The sequence below is a fragment of the Ruditapes philippinarum genome, unplaced genomic scaffold (assembly GCF_026571515.1).
Source record: "Ruditapes philippinarum isolate M1 unplaced genomic scaffold, ASM2657151v2 ctg3550_1_1_1_1, whole genome shotgun sequence".
Lineage (NCBI taxonomy): Eukaryota > Metazoa > Mollusca > Bivalvia > Venerida > Veneridae > Ruditapes > Ruditapes philippinarum.
This window is the reverse complement of record NW_026857279.1, coordinates 2,960-25,882: the sequence shown is the minus strand read 5'-3', so window position 1 is coordinate 25,882 and position 22,923 is coordinate 2,960. Positions and strand designations below refer to the sequence as shown.

At 32.1% G+C, this 22,923-nt stretch overlaps 2 protein-coding genes across 2 annotated transcripts in view; both read left to right on the top strand.

The window, feature by feature from the left end:
* LOC132749257 (gamma-aminobutyric acid receptor subunit beta-like) overlaps positions 1–3,640 on the top strand; it is a 33,516-nt gene extending 29,876 nt beyond the window's left edge. Inside the window, exons 4-5 of the mRNA XM_060738977.1 lie at positions 1,866–2,092; positions 3,607–3,640. Coding sequence (XP_060594960.1) covers positions 1,866–2,092; positions 3,607–3,640 — 261 coding nt within the window. The remainder of the gene's footprint in view (positions 1–1,865; positions 2,093–3,606) is intronic.
* Positions 3,641–4,874: 1,234 nt separating this feature from the next.
* Positions 4,875–5,701, top strand: LOC132749258 (uncharacterized; the record flags this gene model as incomplete). The annotated part of the gene is made up of 2 exons (XM_060738978.1): positions 4,875–5,043; positions 5,396–5,701. Coding segments are annotated over exons 1-2 (460 nt in total), but the record flags the coding sequence as incomplete, so codon positions are not given.
* Between the last annotated feature and the right edge of the window lie 17,222 nt (positions 5,702–22,923).

The following is a 22,923-nucleotide window of genomic DNA, read 5'->3' as shown; positions in this document are numbered from 1 at the left end:
CTACTTAGCGAGCCTTATTCAAAAAATTCTTAAAATTTACCCAAATGAGCGCCTGTTTTCAAAGTTTCCCTAATTTTTAAAAAAAAAAAAGTATAATGGTTGATCTTGTAAAATATGAAATACTTTTACCGTCTAGTTTTGATTATATTATTCTTTGAAAATATCAGGTACCATATTTATTACTAGAGTTAGCATAGTTTAGCCAATAAATACCTATATAAATTAAAAAATCAAAATTCAACACTTTTTTTCTTTCCAAATGGGACATGAGAGATACATAAATCTGTTTGTTAAAAGAAAAATAGAAAGAAAAAAAAGTTGACCCTTCTGGGGATTGAACCCATGGCCCTCATTTTCAATGTAGTTAACAGTAGTTCTAGCCTATTTGAATACTCTTTAAAGCGGAGGTAATGCATTAGGATGCTAATACCTTAAATCTATTATGAATATGAATATAATAACTAATTGTAATGAATACATAATGTTTTGTTTATTTAAGGAAATAATCACAAAATTTGAGAATAGATAACATTTCTACATATTTATTCATCATGTTCTTAAAAGTGCGTGTCTCTCCATTTTGTTAAGATGAATTGTATTAATATTATTATTTTCATGTGTATGCTATGCCTCTAAATGTAATGTATGCGTATATGTTATAGCTCATACTGTCATTTGTGTACATAAATTGAGTTCTGAAATAAACTTTGAAACTAACTTTTTTAAAGTTAGATCAAAATAATTGAGTTGATTTAGGATAAATAAAATAGCCGCTTTAAATTTCTTCAATAAATAAACAACAAATTTTTTTTTCGACGTAATTTGTTTACAAAGTGTTCAAATATAGGACGTTCTTTAAATAGGTATATCAAAAAATAATCTTTTGATTTGAAAACAATTTTCACTATCTTATTCAGAAAGAAAATCTCTACAAAAATAAGATAAAAACCAAATTTCGAAAAAAAAGTTATTAAGGCCGGTTTTTTCGCGCCGTGCGTCCAATACATAGGCATTGACCTAGGCCTTTATTTAAAAAATCTCAAAGCTACATAGTACAAAGGGAAATAACAATGTATGAATTTATTGATATGATTCCTTCAAAAGATATGTGTGTTACCTTCCTTTATTTTCAAAATGTAGTGCTTATTTATGTTTTTTCAAACTTTATTTTATATATTTATTTTTATTCATAGGTTTATATGATTTCATTAATTTGAATGATGTCGGTCTTATTAGTAACAACCATCGTTACTTATAAAATGTAAATTCACCAAATAGCAACAAGTTGCAAACTTCGTACACCAATGAAGATGTCTAGAGTACCTGCAGTTGTTTATTTACAACGCTACCTCCGTTTGACCTTATTGGGGACAGATTTTCTTTAATTGATTTCTTAAAGTATTCATGTCCAATAATTCTTTTTCTTCAAACCAACAAGGTGCAGAGCATATATTTGGCCATGTAGCCTCATTTTGTTTGGATTTTTAAAAAAAGGAGAATAATCACTTTTTTACAAACCAAACATAAGGTGGATGGTTATTTGGGTATTGATTTTAGTAATATAAAGGAATAAAAGCATTTGTAACTATAGCATTTTGATTTTGATATATAACAACAATGCTATTTTACAGTATAAAAGTGTAAGTCATAATTTATCAACTTTTTAAAAATAAAACTTGTAAAATATTATGCATTAAAACGGGATCGTTATTAACCAAAAGGCGATGCCTTAAAAGACGGAAAATTGCAATCTCATACAATTCAGTTTGACAAAGAGTATTGTCATACTATGCAAAATATCAATTTCTTATATAAGTTTTCAAAACACTACCAGGATGATTCATTTTATGTCTTAAAAATTACAGGAAATTTCGGGCCTTACTACAGTGATTATGCATTGGATTGACAGTCGTTTAGATTACTCAGCAAAAGCGTCATATCCTTCTTTAATAATTCGTGGTTCAGCTAAATTAAAACCATGGGTCCCTGATATATTTATCTTGGAGAACCGCGAACCTTATATTACTGGCTTTGGTAGTACAAACGAGTTGATTGTTTTTAACAGCTCCGGAAACGTAGTGTTCAATCACAGGTATTAATGCGAAGCTGTTGATACTTAATAATAGTTTGAAATTTTTGTTTTAATATTCTAAACTTTCATTATGGAAATGATTTATATTTTTGTTAAGCCACCGCAGTATCTGCAAAGCGATGGTATAAAGCGATCAACCTGTGTGAGTGTGTGTTTGTATGTGTGTTTGTGCGTGCGTGCGTATGTATGCGTGTGTGTGCGTTGGTGCGTGTGTGCGTGCGTGTGTGTGTGCGTGCAAATTATACAATTGCAACCAATTTTCTCAGCATTATTCCTTTGGTGAAGGGCCTCCAACAATGTTCCTCTCATAGCAACCGAAATATTTTTTAAACTCCTTCTTCTGTTTAAAAACCAAAAGGCGCAGAGCAAAGATATTTTGCACAAGACATAACCTGCTGGCCGTCTACTTAGAATTTTCAAATAACAGTCATATTTTCAAATATGGCCCGCCCCGGGGGTTCATGTACATGATTATTGGCATTCTTAAAAAAAATTCTTCTTCATAACTTTCAGTACTAGAGCTTAGATATTTTTGCATTCGACACTATCTAATACACCTCTTCAAAAATCGGTCAAGATACAGCTTTTGGGTCAAAGTTGGCCTCGCCCAGGGTGTCATGGGTTTTCTTTGTATACATACAATAACTACTTAAAGATTAATCTTTCTTTAACTACAAGACTTAGTTCTTAGATATTCAGCATGAATAATCTTGCAAACTTCTACAAATCTACAAAAAATTGTTCATCCTATAGCCTCGGCCTGGGAAATCATGGTTTATCCTTATATGCATTGAGTAAAAAATTCAAAACCTTTTCTTCAACACTGTAAAGTTTGGATCTTTTATTTTCATATAAAAACACTGCAATTAAAATAGGCACGGCTTCAATGCAAGGGAACAGGTTCAGCATATATTTTCCTTATACATAGAGAAAATAATTTTAGATTAAAACCACAAGAGCTACAGTTTAGATATTTGGCGTGAAACATTATTAAGTAAACCTTTACAAAAGTTGTTCAAATTTTTGTGATGTGGCAGAAATTGTCTTTGACCCGGAGGCCATTCATATAATACATATTTTTAAAAATCCTGTGCTGAACAATAAAATTTAAGAACTCAGACCTTTGGCATGAGCACATGTCTATAAAACAGCTACAGTGTTTGATCAAAGGTCAAATGTGCATTGTCCTGTATGATGCGGTGGCTTAGCAATTATTTACACAAGCAATCACATTGTGTCTATTAATTTGATGTGTCAATTTAATCTTAAACAAATGCAGCTGAAATAATATGACCTTTCAGGAATAACAAATCTCGTATTCATTACGCTAATGTGACAAAATCTGATATAAAAAGTTTCAAATGGCACTTTTATATTTTTATATTGTCAAGGTACGTGCACCTTTGTTACCTACAGATACTTTTATTATTTTTATAAAGGTGAAAATAGTCAAGAAAGTGGCCTGCTTTTTTCTGTCGTTATATAAAAAAGACAAATTATAATTTTGATTACAGGTTTACGACAAGAATGTTGTTTGGATGCATTTGAAATCTCGATTATTACCCGTAATGATGAGCAACAACTTGATAACTCTCCAAAAGCTGTAAGGTTTTTTAAATTGTTATTGTAATGGGCGTGTGCGCGCGTGCGTGCGTATTTTGTATTATTGTTGTTGTTGTTGTTGATGTCGATGTTTTGGTGTATATATGTCGCACCAGCACAGTATAGTGCATGTGGTGCCCATCCAGTTTAAGTTTTAGTGACAGTATTTTTCTTCAGTCAGATACTTTGAGAAGAAACCCGTGGTCTTTAAAACCCTTTTATACTCCCTCTCTTTAAACAGCCAAAGCCACTGTCTAAATTTTTGAACCTACAGCTGAAAGGAGAATTTGGGTTTTGGAAGTAAAAAAACCTATCCCCGATCAAAAACAGGACCCCCCAAAGATAATTAAGAATAAAAATTTAAAAAAAAGGTTTTTTCCCACAACATGACACCAAAGGTGTTTTTTGGATTCAGGCGTCAATTATCAAAAGAAACTGCACGTTATTGCCTCGTAAATAAATTTGCATGAAATATAAAGTTTCTCTTTTGCAATGTTATGAAGGCTGACCAGATGCAAAGCAATTTATCTGAAAATGAGCATAACTTCTATTGAGAATATGGATACAATTTCAAAGGTGTAAGCATCACCTTTATATTTGAAGTTATTTCATTTAAGTATGCCTTTCTTATAAATATTTTGTATTGATACACAAATCAAAGTTTGAAAATCGCATATCAATTCTGAAAACGTTTTTATTGTTTGAAAAGATACACATTATCAAGAACTGGGTTGTTGCTACATGTACGACCTATATCTATCTCTCATCAGAACTGCCTTTGTTTTAACCCGTTTTCAACACTTTAAAGTTATAAAAGTGACAGTATGCCCATGTAAGAATATATTATGAGTGAACAGGTGAAAACGAAATAAGTTAAAAATGTTGCCATAATTTTTTTCAATTTAATAATTAATTCCGCATGAACGATGAATAACTCGCATGACCAAAGGAAACATCCATCGGAATTTACTTGTAACGTCCTATTTAAGAGTGGATAGCTTTTTTATATTTGAGGCAGATTTTTTTATTTTATTCTAATATGTACCAGTATCAATTATCGGCCAATCAACATTATAACAGTCGATCTTTCAAAATACATAGTCAAATCAGTTAAACTTGACAATGAAAAAATGAGCATAATGTCACTTTCATTAAAACACATGATTTTAATTGCTTGACACTTTACATACATATAATGATTGTATGTTTTAAAATTTTAGATGCATTTACTCAAGAGGATGTTCAACTTTCTTGGTTATCTGATAATCCTGTGATGGATCAAGTACAGAGTACAAAAAGTGTCTTACTTAAGAAATCTGAAACAGTCGCGTATTACGTGATAGATTCAGGTACGTTAGTTAACATTCCAAAGCCATTCATTGAATAAAGTTATTTTCACTTTTCTACGCAACTACAAAATTAAATCTTCCTAAATAAATTAGATGGGATTTAAAAGGGAGTACTAAGATATTCTTTACTGTATTTTCTTGTATTGTATATTGCATGATTACTCTGAAATGTACCACTATAATTGTTCATTAAATATTGTTCTTTAAGTTAAAAGAATTATAATTGTTCTTCTTATTTGTATTAAAAATTCATATAAGGTAGTATCGAAACTGACATTTATAATTCTTAAAAGTAGACGCGTGAGAATATATAGAACACTTAAAATTTTAGTAAGATTAACTTAAATTTCAGGTGGTAATTTTTCTACATTGACCACGATATTGAACATCAAAAGGAATTGTCCGGCAAACAATACAATTATAGGTACTCCAATTGTTCTAGTTGTGATTAGTACATTTTCCCTTCTGTTCGATGATAACTTTACACCAAGGATTACACTTTGCGGGGCTGCTATGACAACAATCATTATGCACTGGGCAGGGATATATAATAAGGTCCAACCGGTTGCAACTTTGTTATGGCTCGACAATTGGATGTTTGGAAATCTTATTGCCGTCGGGTGCATTATTTTATATACGGCGATACGTCACCACGTCTGTAAGGTCAGTATTATTAAACATTTAGTAGAATATCACACAATATCACAACATTTAACGTAAAACAACAGCAAAATAAACTATGAATAACAAAACTATAATTAATATGAATGTAACATAATAACAGGTTTCCACGATTCTAAGAATGAACACACTTTTCAGTATGTTTTGTTTTAACTTATTGATTGTCAACGATTTAGCGTGACTTTGTTAATGAATATAGTTTTTCAATACAATGATATTGTTATTTTACAAAATATTGTTTTTGTTATTTAGGATAATATAGAAAGTGAAATAAACCGACACGTTGATAACTAGGAACAATTATTTTATATTCATGTGTTGTTGCTGATTTTATATCCTCAAATCAAGAATATATTTGCCGTTAAAATATATCTTAACGGCAAATATATTCTTGATTTTAGGATAAAAAAACAAGGAAAATTTTGTTATTTCAAATACATAAACGTGAACAAAATAGTGTTTATTGTTATTTAGCATTACACAGAAAAAGAAAAGGTAAGTAGTTCTTCATATTACTCTTACAATGTTATTGAAAGTGTATGAATCAGCACGTATAAATAAATCCAATCTGAACCGTTTATTACAAATTAAATTTTGAGTGTAAAATGTGTCAGGTTTATTTTTTTTTAATTGAAAGCTAAGACCCAGACCGTTAATACATGTATTTTGTATATGATATGATATATATATAGGTCTTCCACCAAATTTCTTCAATTTTTGCCCCTTATGTCTAAATTGGTCCGTCCCGATTGTTATAGGTTTTCCTTATATGTATAAAGAGAACATTTACAAATCGTCTTCTCTTAGATTGCAAAGGCTACTGTAGAGGTTAGATATATTGCATGAAACATTGAGTAATAGATCTTTACAAAGATTGTTTAAATCATATCCATGGGCTAAAATTGGTCCGACCCCTAGGGTTATTGACATTTATTATGTACATATCATAAAACCTTGTAGATTCATCAATATGTCCTCTCTCAAAATTGTTCAAATCTTTTCCTGTGTAGAAATTGATCCCATCACGAAGGTTTATAGTTTTTTCTTATATGTATATAGTAAAAACAACTTCCCTGAAATGAAAAAGGCTAGAGACTCAAAATTTGGCATAGAAATAGTGAAAAAAAATAGTTAAGTAGGCCTCAAGAGTTATAGACCTGGGGTCGAAATTGGCCATGTCCCGGGTCATTGATTTTCATCATTTACATATAGAAACAACGACAAGGGCTAGAGATAAGATATCTGACATGAAACATTGTCTAGTGGACCGCTACCAAAGTTGTTTAAATGTTGCCTCTTGTGTCAAAATTTGCCCCTCCCCAGGTATCATAGGTTTTGCTTTAATTATAAAATAGTAAACAGTTAAAACATCCTCTCCTCCTCTGCATTGACATTGGATAAAGGTTAGAAACTTGCGTGAAACATTTTGTAGCTATTCAAATTATAACGCCGGGGTCAAAATTGACACGGCTTCCGGGGGTTGGGGCATATATCTTGATGAATGCGTAACTAAATTATAATCAAAACTTTTGATAAATATGCATATTTTAATTGTACACTTTCTCTTCATTTTAACGTTACGTATTGATTAGTATGTTGTTTGTTTTGATATTTATCCTGATGGAGGCATAAGCCGATACGGTGTTTAGAAACAAAAATAAGTCTATATTCTCGTGTTGTTTTTCCTGTCCTTCCATCAAGAATTTATTTGCATTTAATATAAAAATAATAATTTTATGAACATTAATATTTTTTGTTATTTTGTAATACATTGGCGTTAACAAAATATTGTTTATTGCTATTTAGGATAGAAAAGGAACAAAACTGGTAAGTAGGGTTTTCATTTTACTATTAGTTTTACGATTTTTTATGGTAACTAAATATATATAAACACAATAGAATGTTAAACATTAAATACGTATATGTCGTGACTATGTACTTAACCCATACATGATTTAGCGTATATAGATATAGGTCTTCCACCAAATTTCTATAAACTTCGCCTCTAATGTCTAAATTGGTCCGTCCCGATTATTACAGGTTTTCCTTATATGTATATAGTGAAAATTTACAAATCGTCTTCTCTTAGATTGCAAAGGCTAGAGGTTAGATATTTGGCATATAACATTAAAAATTTTATCTCTACAAAGATTGTTTAAATCATATCCATGGGGTCGAATTGGCCCGACCCCTGGGGTAATTGATTCTTGTTATTTAAATATCATAAAACCTTGAAGATTCATCTTGCCTGAAAATACAAGGCACAGAGTGTATGATATCATCAATATATCCTCTATCAAAATTATTCAATTTTTTCCTCTAGACTAAGTGTAGAAATTGATCCCATCACGAAGGTTTATAGGTGTTCCTTATATGTATATTGTAAGAACAACTTCCCTGAAGTGAAAAAGGCTAGAGATTATACATTTGGCCTAAAAATAGTAAAGTAGGCCTCAAGAGTTATAGACATGGGGTCGAAATTGGCCTTGTCCCGGGTTAATTGATTTTCATCATTTACATATAGTAACAACATTTAAAAAATTTTCTTTTCTAAAACGACAAAGGCTAGAGATAAGATATCTGACATGAAACATTGTCTAGTGGACCGCTACCAAAGTTGTTTAAATGTTGCCTCTTGTGTCAAAATTTGTCCCTCCCCGGGTATCATAGGTTTTGCTTTAATTATAAAATAGTAAAACGTTAAAACATCCTCTCCTCCTCTGAATTGACATTGGATAAAGGTTAGAAATATTGCGTGAAACATTTTGTAGCTGTTCAAATTATAACGCAGGGGTCAAAATTGGCCAGACTTCCGGGGTTTGGGCATATATCTTGATGAATGCGTAACTAAATTATAATCAAAACTTTTAATAAATATGAATTTTAATTGTACACTTTCTCTTCATTTTATCGTTACGTATTGATTAGTATGTTGTTTGTTGATATTTATCCTGATGGAGGCCGATACGGTGTTTTGAAACAAAAATAAAACTATATTCTCGTTTTGATTTTTCTGTCCTTCCATCAAGAATTTATTTGCATTTAATATAAAAACAGTTATTTTATGAACATTAAAATTTCTTATTTTTTGTTATTTAAGCCGATACGGTGTTTAGAAACAAAACTAAATCTATATTCTCGTATTGTTTTTTTTCTATCCTTCCATCAAGAATTTATTTGCATTTAATATTAAAACAGTTATTTTATGAACATTAAGAATATGTTATTTTTTGTTATTTTGTAATACATTGGCGTTAACAAAATATTGTTTATTGTAATTTTGGATAGTCCAGCATCAGAAGAGGTTAGTAGGGTTTTCATGTTACTCTTACTCTTACGTTTTTCTACGGTAACTAAAAAATACACACACAATATAATGTTAAACATTAAATACGTACATGTCGTATAGTGAAAACATCTCAAAATATATTGACAATGTACTTGAACCATACATGATTTACCGTCAAGGACACATGTGACTTTAAATATGAAATTAAAGATTTTACATTTAAATTTAAAAAAGTCAACATATCTTATACATCGTGTTACATCAACTTTCTACTATAATATTTCGCGTGACGAAATAATGGCCTGTAAATCTTTCCTACAACAGAACTATCATGAACATTAAAATTGTTTAGGTCAAATACATTGGCGTAAACAAAATATTGTTTATTGTAATTTAGTATAGTCAAGGAACAGACGATGTCAGTAGGGTTTTCATGTTATTCTTACTCTTATGTTTTTCTCGGATAACTGTTAAGCATGAAATACGTACACGTCGTATACTGAAAAGATATCAAAATATCTTGAATATGTACTTAAACCATACATGATTTACCGTCATTCGTCAAAGACACATCTGACTTTAAATATGAAATACAAGATTTTACATTTAAATGCAAAAGTACATATCTAATACAGCTAGATGTATCAACTTTCTACTATAATATTTCGCATGGCGAAATAATTTCCTGTAAATCTTTCTTACAACAGAACTAAAATAATAGTAGATTGGCTACAGTTGAAATTATTTATATGTTACAACTTAACTACAAACTAATAATTTTTTAGGTTGGTTTGAAACGATTATCAATATGTACTACAAACTTGATATTACAATAGAAAGTTAAATGGTCAGTTTATTTATGGATTATTTTGAACAAGATGTCCCATTATACAGTTATATCAGACCTTCGCTGTGGTTATGAATTCTTGAGGATAAATGTTTGTTTATTTCTTTGGAAGAGTATAATTTATTTTATCGAGTGAGCGCCATGTCCATATTATCACGAGTGGCGCAGCCACTAGTCAAAATATCAAATAAATCAAAATCTTCTACAGAAATGAACAACTTAAAAATTTGCCCCTCCCCGGGTATCATAGGTTTTGCTTTAATTATAACGTAGTAAAAAAGTTAAAACATCCTTTCCTCCTCTGAATTGACATTGGATAAAGGTTAGAAATCTTGCGTTAAACATTTTGTAGCTGTTCAAATTATAACGCCGGGGTCAAAATTGACCCTGCTCCCTGGGGCTGGGGCATATTTCTTGATGAATACGTAACTAAATTATAATCAAAACATTTAATAAAGATGCATATTTTAATTGTACCCTTTCTCGTCATTTTATCGTTACGTATTGAGTAGTATGTTGTTTGTTTTGATATTTATCCTGATGGAGGCATAAGCCGATACGGTGTTTAGAAACGAAACACTAAATCTATATTTTCGTGTTGTTTTTTCTATCCTTCCATCAAGAATTTATTTGCATTTTATATAAAAAAAAAGTTATTTTATTGACATTAAAAATTTGTTATTTTTTGTTATATTGTAATACATATTGGCGTTAACAAAAAATTGTTTATTGTAATTTAGGCTACTAGAGAAACAGGAGATGTAAGTAGGGTTTTCATGTTACTCTAAAGTTTGTGTACGGTAACTAAAAATATACACACACAATATAATGTTAAACATTAAATACGTACGAGGGACGGTCAGAAAATACCCGGACTTTTCATGCTCCTCTCTTTCCACGTGCAGCTATATACACACATTATATATTGGTGAAAACTACATTCATTCGCCAATAACGTGGTCAGTTTATTTTCAATGATAGTTGAGTATACACAGTATTTTGCCCTATGATATATGATAGGTGTTTCGTCTATCATGGACTCTTTGTTAGAAAAATAACGCTCTGTTATAAAGTGTAGGTGAAAAGCCCTGCCACATCTTTCAGAGGCTTAAAAAAGATTTTCTGATAAATGTGTATCACGTTCAACCTTCTACAACTGGGTTTCTCAGTTTCGTGAAGGCAGAACAAGTGCTTGTGACAGGCCTAGGACTGTGCGGCCAGCTGAGGCGGTGACCCAAACAATGGTAGCATTTGTTAAAGCTTTTGTCAACAAAAATCGTCGAGTAACTTTGGAGGAGGTAGCCAATAAGTTTAGCATCGGTAAGGCATCGGCACACAAGATTTTACACGAACACCTAGGCATGAGCAAGGTGCCAGATGGGTGCCTCGATAGCTGTCCGCAGATCAAAAGGCAACCAGAGTAACCAATGCTCAAGAACATTTAAGTCGTTTTAATCGTGAAAGAGATAAGTTTTTGAACCGCATTATCACTGGAGATGAGATGTGGGTTCATTATTCCGAACCTGAGACAAAAGCTCAGTCAAGCCAGCGGAAACGAGCTGGTTCCCCACCTCCTAAAAAGTTTAAGCTGTCTCCTTTGCCTGGCAAAATCATGCTTGTTGCCTTTTGGGATTCACGAGGAATGATACTAACTCATTTCATGCCAAAAGGTCAAACTGTCACCGCCAAGTACTATTCTGAAGTAATTCTGAAAAATCTCAGAGAAAAGCTGAAGCAAATGCGTCCGAGGTTAGCACAGAAAAATGTCCTTCTTCACGATAACGCCCCTTCCATACCGCCCCAGCTACATTGGAGGTTATCAACTCTTACAAATGGCAATTGTTGTCTCACCTTCCTTATAGCCCAGACCTCGCCCCCTGTGATTTTTATTTGTTTCCAGAACTGAAAAAAATGCTTGCTGGAAAGAAATATAAGACCAGGGCGGCCTTGATATCTGCTGTTACACAGTACCTAAAACATAGGTCTACGTCATGGTTCACAGCGGGAATACAAAAGCTCCCACGAAGATGGCAAAAGTGCGTAGACGTAGGTGGAGAATATTTTGAAAAAGAGTAGAAAGATTTTTTTTTAAAATGTTGAATGGTTCTCGAGAACGAGTCAAAAGTCCGGATATTTTCTGACTTCCCCTCGTATATGTCGTATAGTGAAAACATCTCAAAATATCTTCCATCAAGAATTTATTTGCATTTAATATAAAAACAGTTATTTTATGAATATTAAAATTTGTGTTATTTTTTGTAATTTAAGCCGATACGGTGTTTAGAAACAAAACTAAATCTATATTCTCGTGTTGTTTTTTTCTATCCTCCCATCAAGAATTTATTTGCATTTAATATAAAAACAGTTATTTTATGAACATTAAAAATATGTTATTTTTTGTTATTTTGTAATACATTGGCGTTAACAAAATATTGTTTATTGTAATTTAGGATAGTGCAGGACCAGGAAATGTAAGTAGGGTTTTCATGTTACTCTTACTCTTACGTTTTTCTACGGTAACTAAAAAAATACACACACAATATAATGTTAAACATTAAATACGTATATGTCGTATAGTGAAAACATCTCAAAATAATATATTGACAATGTACTTTAACCATACATTATTTACCGTCAAGGACACATGTGACTTTAAATATGAAATTAAAGATTTTACATTTAAATTTAAAAAAGTCAACATATCTTATACATCGTGTTACATCAACTTTCTACTATAATATTTCGCGTGACGAAATAATGGCCTGTAAATCTTTCCTACAACAGAACTATCATGAACATTAAAATTGTTTTGGTCAAATACATTGGCGTAAACAAAATATTGTTTATTGTTATTTAGTATAGTCAAGGAACAGAAGATGTCAGAAGGGTTTTCATGTTATTCTTACTCTTATGTTTTTTCTCGGATAACTGTTAAGCATGAAATACGTACACGTCGTATACTGAAAAGATATCAAAATATCTTGAATATGTACTTAAACCATACATGATTTACCGTCATTCGTCAAAGACACATCTGACTTTAAATATGAAATACAAGATTTTACATTTAAATGCAAAAGTACATATCTAATACAGCTAGATGTATCAACTTTCTACTATAATATTTCGCATGGCGAAATAATTTCCTGTAAATCTTTCTTACAACAGAACTAAAATAATAGTAGATTGGCTACAGTTGAAATTATTTATATGTTACAACTTAACTACAAACTAATATTTTTTTTAGGTTGGTTTGAAAACGATTATCAATATGTACTACAAACTTGATATTACAATAGAAAGTTAAATGGTCAGTTTATTTATGGATTATTTTTGAACAAGATGTCCCATTATACAGTTATATCAGACCTTCGCTGTGGTTATGAATTCTTGAGGATAAATGTTTGTTTATTTCTTTGGAAGAGTATAATTTATTTTATCGAGTGAGCGCCATGTCCAAATTATCACGAGTGGCGCAGCCACTAGTCAAAATATCAAATAAATCAAAATCTTCTACAGAAATGAACAACTTAAAAATTTGCCCCTCCCCGGGTATCATAGGTTTAGCTTTAATTATAACGTTGTAAAAAAGTTAAAACATCCTTTCCTCCTCTGAATTGACATTGGATAAAGGTTAGAAATCTTGCGTTAAACATTTTGTAGCTGTTCAAATTATAACGCCGGGGTCAGAATTGACCCTGCTCCCTGGGGTTGGGGCATATTTCTTGATGAATACGTAACTAAATTATAATCAAAACATTTAATAAAGATGCATATTTTAATTGTACCCTTTCTCGTCATTTTATCGTTACGTATTGATGTGTATGTTGTTTGTTTTGATATTTATCCTGATGGAGGCATAAGCCGATACGGTGTTTAGAAACGAAACACTAAATCTATATTCTCGTGTTGTTTTTTCTATCCTTCCATCAAGAATTTATTTGCATTTAATATAAAAAAAGTTATTTTATTGACATTAAAAATTTGTTATTTTTTGTTATATTGTAATACATATTGGCGTTAACAAAAAATTGTTTATTGTAATTTAGGCTACTAGAGAAACAGGAGATGTAAGTAGGGTTTTCATGTTACTCTAAGTTTGTGTACGGTAACTAAAAATATACACACACAATATAATGTTAAACATTAAATACGTACGAGGGACGGTCAGAAAATATCCGGACTTTTCATGCTCCTCTCTTTCCACGTGCAGCTATATACACACATTATATATTGGTGAAAACTACATTCATTCGCCAATAACGTGGTCAGTTTATTTTCAATGATAGTTGAGTATACACAGTATTTTGCCCTATGATATATGATAGGTGTTTCGTCTATCATGGACTCTTTGTTAGAAAAATAACGCTCTGTTATAAAGTGTAGGTGAAAAGCCCTGCCACATCTTTCAGAGGCTTAAAAAAAGATTTTCTGATAAATGTGTATCACGTTCAACCTTCTACAACTGGGTTTCTCAGTTTCGTGAAGGCAGAACAAGTGCTTGTGACATGCCTAGGACTGTGCGGCCAGCTGAGGCGGTGACCCAAACAATGGTAGCATTTGTTAAAGCTTTTGTCAACAAAAATCGTCGAGTAACTTTGGAGGAGGTGGCCAATAAGTTTAGCATCGGTAAGGCATCGGCACACAAGATTTTACACGAACACCTAGGCATGAGCAAGGTGCCAGGTGGGTGCCTCGATAGCTGTCCGCAGATCAAAAGGCAACCAGAGTAACCAATGCTAAAGAACATTTAAGTCGTTTTAATCGTGAAAGAGATAAGTTTTTGAACCGCATTATCACTGGAGATGAGATGTGGGTTCATTATTCCGAACCTGAGACAAAAGCTCAGTCAAGCCAGCGGAAACGAGCTGGTTCCCCACCTCCTAAAAAGTTTAAGCTGTCTCCTTTGGCTGGCAAAGTCATGCTTGTTGCCTTTTGGGATTCACGAGGAATGATACTTACTCATTTCATGCCAAAAGTTCAAACTGTCACCGCCAAGTACTATTCTGAAGTAATTCTGAAAAATCTCAGAGAAAAGCTGAAGCAAATGCGTCCGAGGTTAGCACAGAAAAATGTCCTTCTTCACGATAACGCCCCTTCCATACCGCCCCAGCTACATTGGAGGTTATCAACTCTTACAAATGGCAATTGTTGTCTCACCTTCCTTATAGCCCAGACCTCGCCCCCTGTGATTTTTATTTGTTTCCAGAACTGAAAAAAATGCTTGCTGGAAAGAAATATAAGACCAGGGCGGCCTTGATATCTGCTGTTACACAGTACCTAAAACATAGGTCTACGTCATGGTTCACAGCGGGAATGCAAAAGCTCCAACGAAGATGGCAAAAGTGCGTAGACGTAGGTGGAGAATATTTTGAAAAAGAGTAGAAAGATTTTTTTTTTTTAATGTTGAATGGTTTTCGAGAACGAGTCAAAAGTCCGGATATTTTCTGACTTCCCCTCGTATATGTCGTATAGTGAAAACATCTCAAAATATCTTCCATCAAGAATTTATTTGCATTTAATATAAAAACAGTTATTTTATGAATATTAAAATTTGTGTTATTTTTTGTAATTTAAGCCGATACGGTGTTTAGAAACAAAACTAAATCTATATTCTCGTGTTGTTTTTTTTCTATCCTCCCATCAAGAATTTATTTGCATTTAATATAAAAACAGTTATTTTATGAACATTAAGAATATGTTATTTTTTGTTATTTTGTAATACATTGGCGTTAACAAAATATTGTTTATTGTAATTTAGGATAGTCCAGGACCAGGAAATGTAAGTAGGGTTTTCATTTTTCTACGGTTACTAAAAAAATACACACACAATATAATGTTAAACATTAAATACGTATATGTCGTATAGTGAAAACATCTCAAAATAATATATTGACAATGTACTTGAACCATACATGATTTACCGTCAAGGACACATGTGACTTTAAATATGAAATTAAAGATTTACATTTAAATTTAAAAAAGTCAACATATCTTATACATCGTGTTACATCAACTTTCTACTATAATATTTCGCGTGACGAAATAATGTCCTGTAAATCTTTGCTACAACAGAACTAACTGAACATTGAAATTGTTTTGTTCAAATACATTGGCGTAAACAAAATATTGTTTATTGTAATTTAGTATAGTCAAGGAACAGAAGATGTCAGTAGGGTTTTCATGTTATTCTTACTCTTACGTTTTTCTCGGGTAACTGTTAAGCATGAAATACGTACACGTCGTATACTGAAAACATATTAAAATATCTTGAATATGTACTTAAACCATACATGATTTACCGTCATTCGTCAAAGACACATCTGACTTTAAACATAAAATTAAAGATTTTACATTTAAATGCAAAAGTACATATCTAATACAGCTAGATGTATCAACTTTCTACTATAATATTTCGCATGGCGAAATGATTCCCTGTAAATCTTTCTTACAACAGAACTATAATAACAGTAGATTGGACACAGTTGAAATTATTTATATGTTACAACTTAACTACAAACTAATATTTTTAGGTTGGTTTGAAACTATTATCAATATGTACTACAACTTGATATTGCAGTAGAAAGTTTCATGGCCAGTTTACTTATGGATTAATTTGAACAAGATGTCACATTACACCGTTATATCAGACAGTCGCTGTGGTTAGAAATTCTTAAGTATATAAAGGATGTTTGTTTATTTCTTTGGAAGAGTATAAATTTTTTTATCGAGAGAGCGACATGTCCATATTATCACGAGTGGCGTCAAAATATCAAATAAATTAAAATCGTCCACAGAAATGAACAACTTTTCTTTACCTTTTCTTGCTTTCTATAACAGAAATTGCACCCAAGCGTATCATTTATATATACCCCGTGAGGAGCCCCACTTTAATGAGAACGTTATCGCAAAATTGTAACTCCGCACAGGAAATTGTACATTTCTTTCTTAAGTTTACTTTTATTGGCATTGTCGCTATTGAAATGAACTCCGTACACATTTAATACATACAATTCATTTTATTTTGTCATTTGCAACAAAATCATATACACTTCAAACATATTTACGCATAACAACGGTTCATCATTTACCAGTAATATTTCTCAATATACTAGTTAAGTTAATAAAAACTGTCAAATTCAAACACTGTGTCCACCTAAATGCATGACTTGTGCTGTATTTGGGTCAAGTAATCAAGCGGTGTCAAGACGTAACTTATTCGATTTTACAGATCCCTCAATTCTCTTGAATATTTCATTTATGCCCATAATAAGGGGTAGTAAGCCGACACGATGAGAAGTCAAAAGAGTCAAATTATATCCACGTGGTTTTGTTGATTTTTCTTTACTTAATTCAAGAATGCATTTACATTTAAGATATACACATTAGCATTGTGAACAATAGAATATGTAAATCCATATGCATTAAAGTAAACATAACAGTTTTTAGATAGTACAGACGAAAAACAGGTTGGTAAAGTATTCACTTTACTCTCATACTGTTTTAGAGTATGAGTCACTTCACCCATGTCTCCGATCCATACATTTTGAGTACATTAAATATTGACATCCATTGAGTCTGTCACATTTCTTTTTAATATGTGCAGTGTGTTAGTTATAATGGTGATATATTGTGACCCTCCTCCGTCCTTCGTCTGGCGTCAACAATTTTCTTAAACAACACGTTTTCTGAAACAAATGACTGCACATTTAGCAAACTTTACATAAATGATCCGTGGGTTTTCTCATTTATAAGTTTGTTCAAATAGTTCCGATCTGTTGCATATTTAGGTCATTGGGCCAGAAAAAAGTGTTTTATAAATGCAAATATGAAGAAACATATGTTGTTTGAGTGTACGAGGCCCAGATCTTTGATATTTGGTGCATGGTATCACATATAGGTCCTCTACAAAATTGTTTACAATTTTGACGCTACTGTCAAAATTGGCCCAACCCAAGGGGGCTGATAGTTTTTTTATATGAATATACTAAAAACTTTCAAAGTCTCTTTTTGTAAAATGACAAAGACTAGAAATTAGATATCTGGCATGAAGCATTGTGTAGTGGACTTCTACCGATATTGTTCAAAATATAGCATTGGGCCAAAATTGACACTGCCATGTTCATTATGTATACAACTTTCGTTTTTTTTAAGCATCTTGTTGCACAGAGCTTTGTTATTTTCATTTACTTTTGCTTTACTTTTAATTTGTATATACGAGGGATTATCTACGGTGGCACAAAGGTGACATGTGTGTGTGTTTTATTTATCTCGTATCCACGAGATACTATGTCGTGGTCACGAGTTACTAAGTCGTGGCCACGAGATACTATATCGTGGCAACGAGTTACTTAGTCGTGGCCACGAGAAAGCTAACTCTTGGCCACGAGATACTATGTCGTGGCCACGAGTTAGTAAGTCGTGGCCACGAGATAGCTAAGTCGTGGCCACCAGATACTATGTCGTGGCCACGAGTAACTAAGTCGTGGCCACGAGATAATATGTCGTGGCCACGAGTTAGTAACTCGTGGCCACGAGATAGCTAAGTCGTGGCCACGAGATACTATGTCGTGGCCACGAGTTACTAAGTCGTGGGAACGAGATAGCTAAGTCGTGGCCACGAGATAATTAACCAATCAGAATACACTATATGTATTATGAATTTTTTAAACTTAACAAGTTACTTTTAAATGCAACATTAATCTTCGAAAATACTGAAGCTATTCATTTTTAACTTGTCTTTAGGATCATTTTAGAAAGTCACCTTCCAAGGCCCATCAGACATTAATTTTGACTAAAGCTCTTTTGACATATTTCTTGATGAATACGTAACTAAATTATAATCAAAACTTTAAATAAATATGCATATTTTAATTGTACCCTTTTTCGTAATTTTAACGTTACGTTTTGATTAGTATGTTGTTTGTTTTGATATTTATCCTGATGGAGGCATAAGCCGATACGGTGTTTAGAAACAAAACTAAATCTATATTCTCGTGTTGTTTTTTCTATCGTTCCATCAAGAATTTATTTGCATTTAATATAAAAACATTAATTTTATGAACATTAATTTTTTTTTGTTATTTTGTTATACATTGGCGTTAACATAATATTGTTAATTGCTATTTAGGATAGTGAAGAAACAAAAAAGGTAAGTAGGGTTTTCATTTTACTATTAGTCTTACGATTTTCTATGGTAACTAAAAATATATACACACAATATAATGTTAAACATTAACTACGTATATGTCGTGACTATGTACTTAAACCATACATGATTTAGCGTCATTCGTCAAAGACATATCTGACTTTAAATATGAAATTGAAAATTTTACATTTAAATTGCAAAAGTACATATCTAATACAGCTAGATGTATCAACTCTCTACTATAATATTTCGCATGGCGAAATGATTCCCTGTAAATCTTTCTTACGACAGAACTATAACAACAGTAGATTGGCCACAGTTGAAATTATGTTACAACTTTACTATTTTAGGTTGGTTTGAAACGATTTTCAATATGTTCTACAACTTGATATTGCAATAGAAAGTTTCATGGCCAGTTTACTTATGGATTAATTTGAACAATATGTCACATTATACCGTTATATCAGACAGTCGCTGTGGTTAAGAATTCTTGTGTATATAAAGGATGTTTGTTTATTTCTTTGGAAGAGTATAATTTATTTTATCGAGTGAGCGCCATTTCCATATTATCACGAGTGGCGTAGCCACGAGTCAAAATATCAAATAAATTAAAATCTTCTACAGAAATGAACAACTTTTCTTTACCTTTTCTGGCTTACTATAACATAAATTACACACAAGCGTATCATTTATATATACCCCGTGAGGAGCCCCACTTTAATGAGAACGTTATCGCAAAATTGTAACTCCGCACAGGAAATTGTACATTTCTTTCTTAAGTTTACTTTTATTGGCATTGTCGCTATTAAAATGAACTCCGTACACATTTAATACATACAATTCATTTTATTTTGTCATTTGCAACAAAATCATATACACTTCAAACATATTTACGCATAACAACGGTTCATCATTTACCAGTAATATTTCTCAATATACTAGTTAAGTTAATAAAAACTGTCAAATTCAAACACTGTGTCCACCTAAATGCATGACTTGTGCTGTATTTTGGTCAAGTAATCAAGCGGTGTCAAGACGTAACTTACTCGATTTTACAGATCCCTCAATTCTCTTGAATATTTCATTTATGCCCATAATAAGGGGTAGTAAGCCGACACGATGAGAAGTCAAAAGAGTCAAATTATATCCACGTGGTTTTGTTGATTTTTCTTTACTTAATTCAAGAATGCATTTACATTTTTAAAAGATATACACATTAGCATTGTGAACAATATAATATGTAAATCCATATGCATTAAAGTAAACATAACAGTTTTTAGATAGTACAGACGAAAAACAGGTTGGTAAAGTATTCACTTTACTCTCATACTGTTTTAGAGTATGAGTCACTTCACCCATGTCTCCGATCCATACATTTTGAGTACATTAAATATTGACATCCATTGAGTCTGTCACATTTCTTTTTAATATGTGCAGTGTGTTAGTTATAATGGTGATATATTGTGACCCTCCTCCGTCCTTCGTCTGGCGTCAACAATTTTCTTAAACAACACGTTTTCTGAAACAAATGACTGCACATTTAGCAAACTTTACATAAATGATCCGTGGGTTTTCTCATTTATAAGTTTGTTCAAATAGTTCCGATCTGCTGCATATTTAGGTCATTGGGCCAGAAAAAAGTGTTTTATAAATGCAAGTATGAAGAAACATATCTTGTTTGAGTGTACGAGGCCCAGATCTTTGATATTTGGTGCATGGTATCACATATAGGTCCTCTACAAAATTGTTTACAATTTTGACTCTACTGTCAAAATTGGCCCGACCCAAGGGGGCTGATATAAAATGAATATACTAAAAACTTTCAAAGTCTCTTTTTGTAAAATGACAAAGACTAGAAATTAAATATCTGGCATGAAGCATTGTGTAGTGGACTTCTACCGATATTGTTCAAAATATAGCATTGGGCCAAAATTGACACTGCCATGTTCATTATGTATACAACTTTCGTTTTTTTTAAGCGTCTTGTTGCACAGAGCTTTGTTATTTTCATTTACTTTTGCTTTACTTTTAATTTGTATATACGAGGGATTATCTACGGTGGCACAAAGGTGACATGTGTGTGTGTTTTATTTATCTCGTGGCCACGAGATACTATGTCGTGGTCACGAGTTACTAAGTCGTGGCCACGAGATACTATATCGTGGCAACAAGTTACTTAGTCGTGGCCACGAGAAAGCTAACTCTTGGCCACGAGATACTATGTCGTGCCACGAGTTAGTAAGTCGTGGCCACGAGATAGCTAAGTCGTGGACACCAGATACTATGTCGTGGCCACGAGTAACTAAGTCGTGGCCACGAGATACTATGTCGTGGCCACGAGTTAGTAACTCGTGGCCACGAGATAGCTAAGTCGTGGCCACGAGATACTATGTCGTGGCCACGAGTTACTAAGTCGTGGCCACGAGATAGCTAAGTCGTGGCCACGAGATAATTAACCAATCAGAATACACTACATATATTATGAATTTTTTAAACTTAACAACTTACTTTTAAATGCAACATTAATCTTCGAAAATACTGAAGCTATTCATTTTTAACTTGTCTTTAGGATCATTTTAGAAAGTCACCTTCAAAGGCCCATCAGACATTAATTTTGACTAAAGCTCTTTTGACATATTTCTTGATGAATACGTAACTAAATTATAATCAAAACTTTAAATAAATATGCATATTTTAATTGTACCCTTTTTCGTAATTTTAACGTTACGTTTTGATTAGTATGTTGTTTGTTTTGATATTTATCCTGATGGAGGCATAAGCCGATACGGTGTTTAGAAACAAAACTAAATCTATATTCTCGTGTTGTTTTTTTCTATCGTTCCATCAAGAATTTATTTGCATTTAATATAAAAACATTAATTTTATGAACATTAATTTTTTTTTGTTATTTTGTTATACATTGGCGTTAACATAATATTGTTAATTGCTATTTAGGATAGTGAAGAAACAAAAAAGGTAAGTAGGGTTTTCATTTTACTATTAGTCTTACGATTTTCTATGGTAACTAAAAATATATACACACAATATAATGTTAAACATTAACTACGTATATGTCGTGACTATGTACTTAAACCATACATGATTTAGCGTCATTCGTCAAAGACATATCTGACTTTAAATATGAAATTGAAAATTTTACATTTAAATTGCAAAAGTACATATCTAATACAGCTAGATGTATCAACTCTCTACTATAATATTTCGCATGGCGAAATGATTCCCTGTAAATCTTTCTTACGACAGAACTATAATAACAGTAGATTGGCCACAGTTGAAATTATGTTACAACTTTACTATTTTAGGTTGGTTTGAAACGATTTTCAATATGTTCTACAACTTGATATTGCAATAGAAAGTTTCATGGCCAGTTTACTTATGGATTAATTTGAACAATATGTCACATTATACCGTTATATCAGACAGTCGCTGTGGTTAAGAATTCTTGTGTATATAAAGGATGTTTGTTTATTTCTTTGGAAGAGTATAATTTATTTTGTCGAGTGAGCGCCATTTCCATATTATCACGAGTGGCGCAGCCACGAGTCAAAATATCAAATAAATTAAAATCTTCTACAGAAATGAACAACTTTTCTTTACCTTTTCTGGCTTACTATAACAGAAATTACACCCAAGCGTATCATTTATATATACCCTGTGAGGAGCCCCACTTTAATGAGAACGTTATCGCAAAATTGTAACTCCGCACTGGAAATTGTACATTTCTTTCTTAAGTTTACTTTTATTGGCATTATCGCTATTGAAAAGAACTCAATACACATCTAATACATACAATTCATTTAATTTTGTCATTTGCTACAAAATCATATACACTTCACACATATTTACGCATAACAATGGTTCATCATTTACCAGTTAAATTTCTTAATATACTAG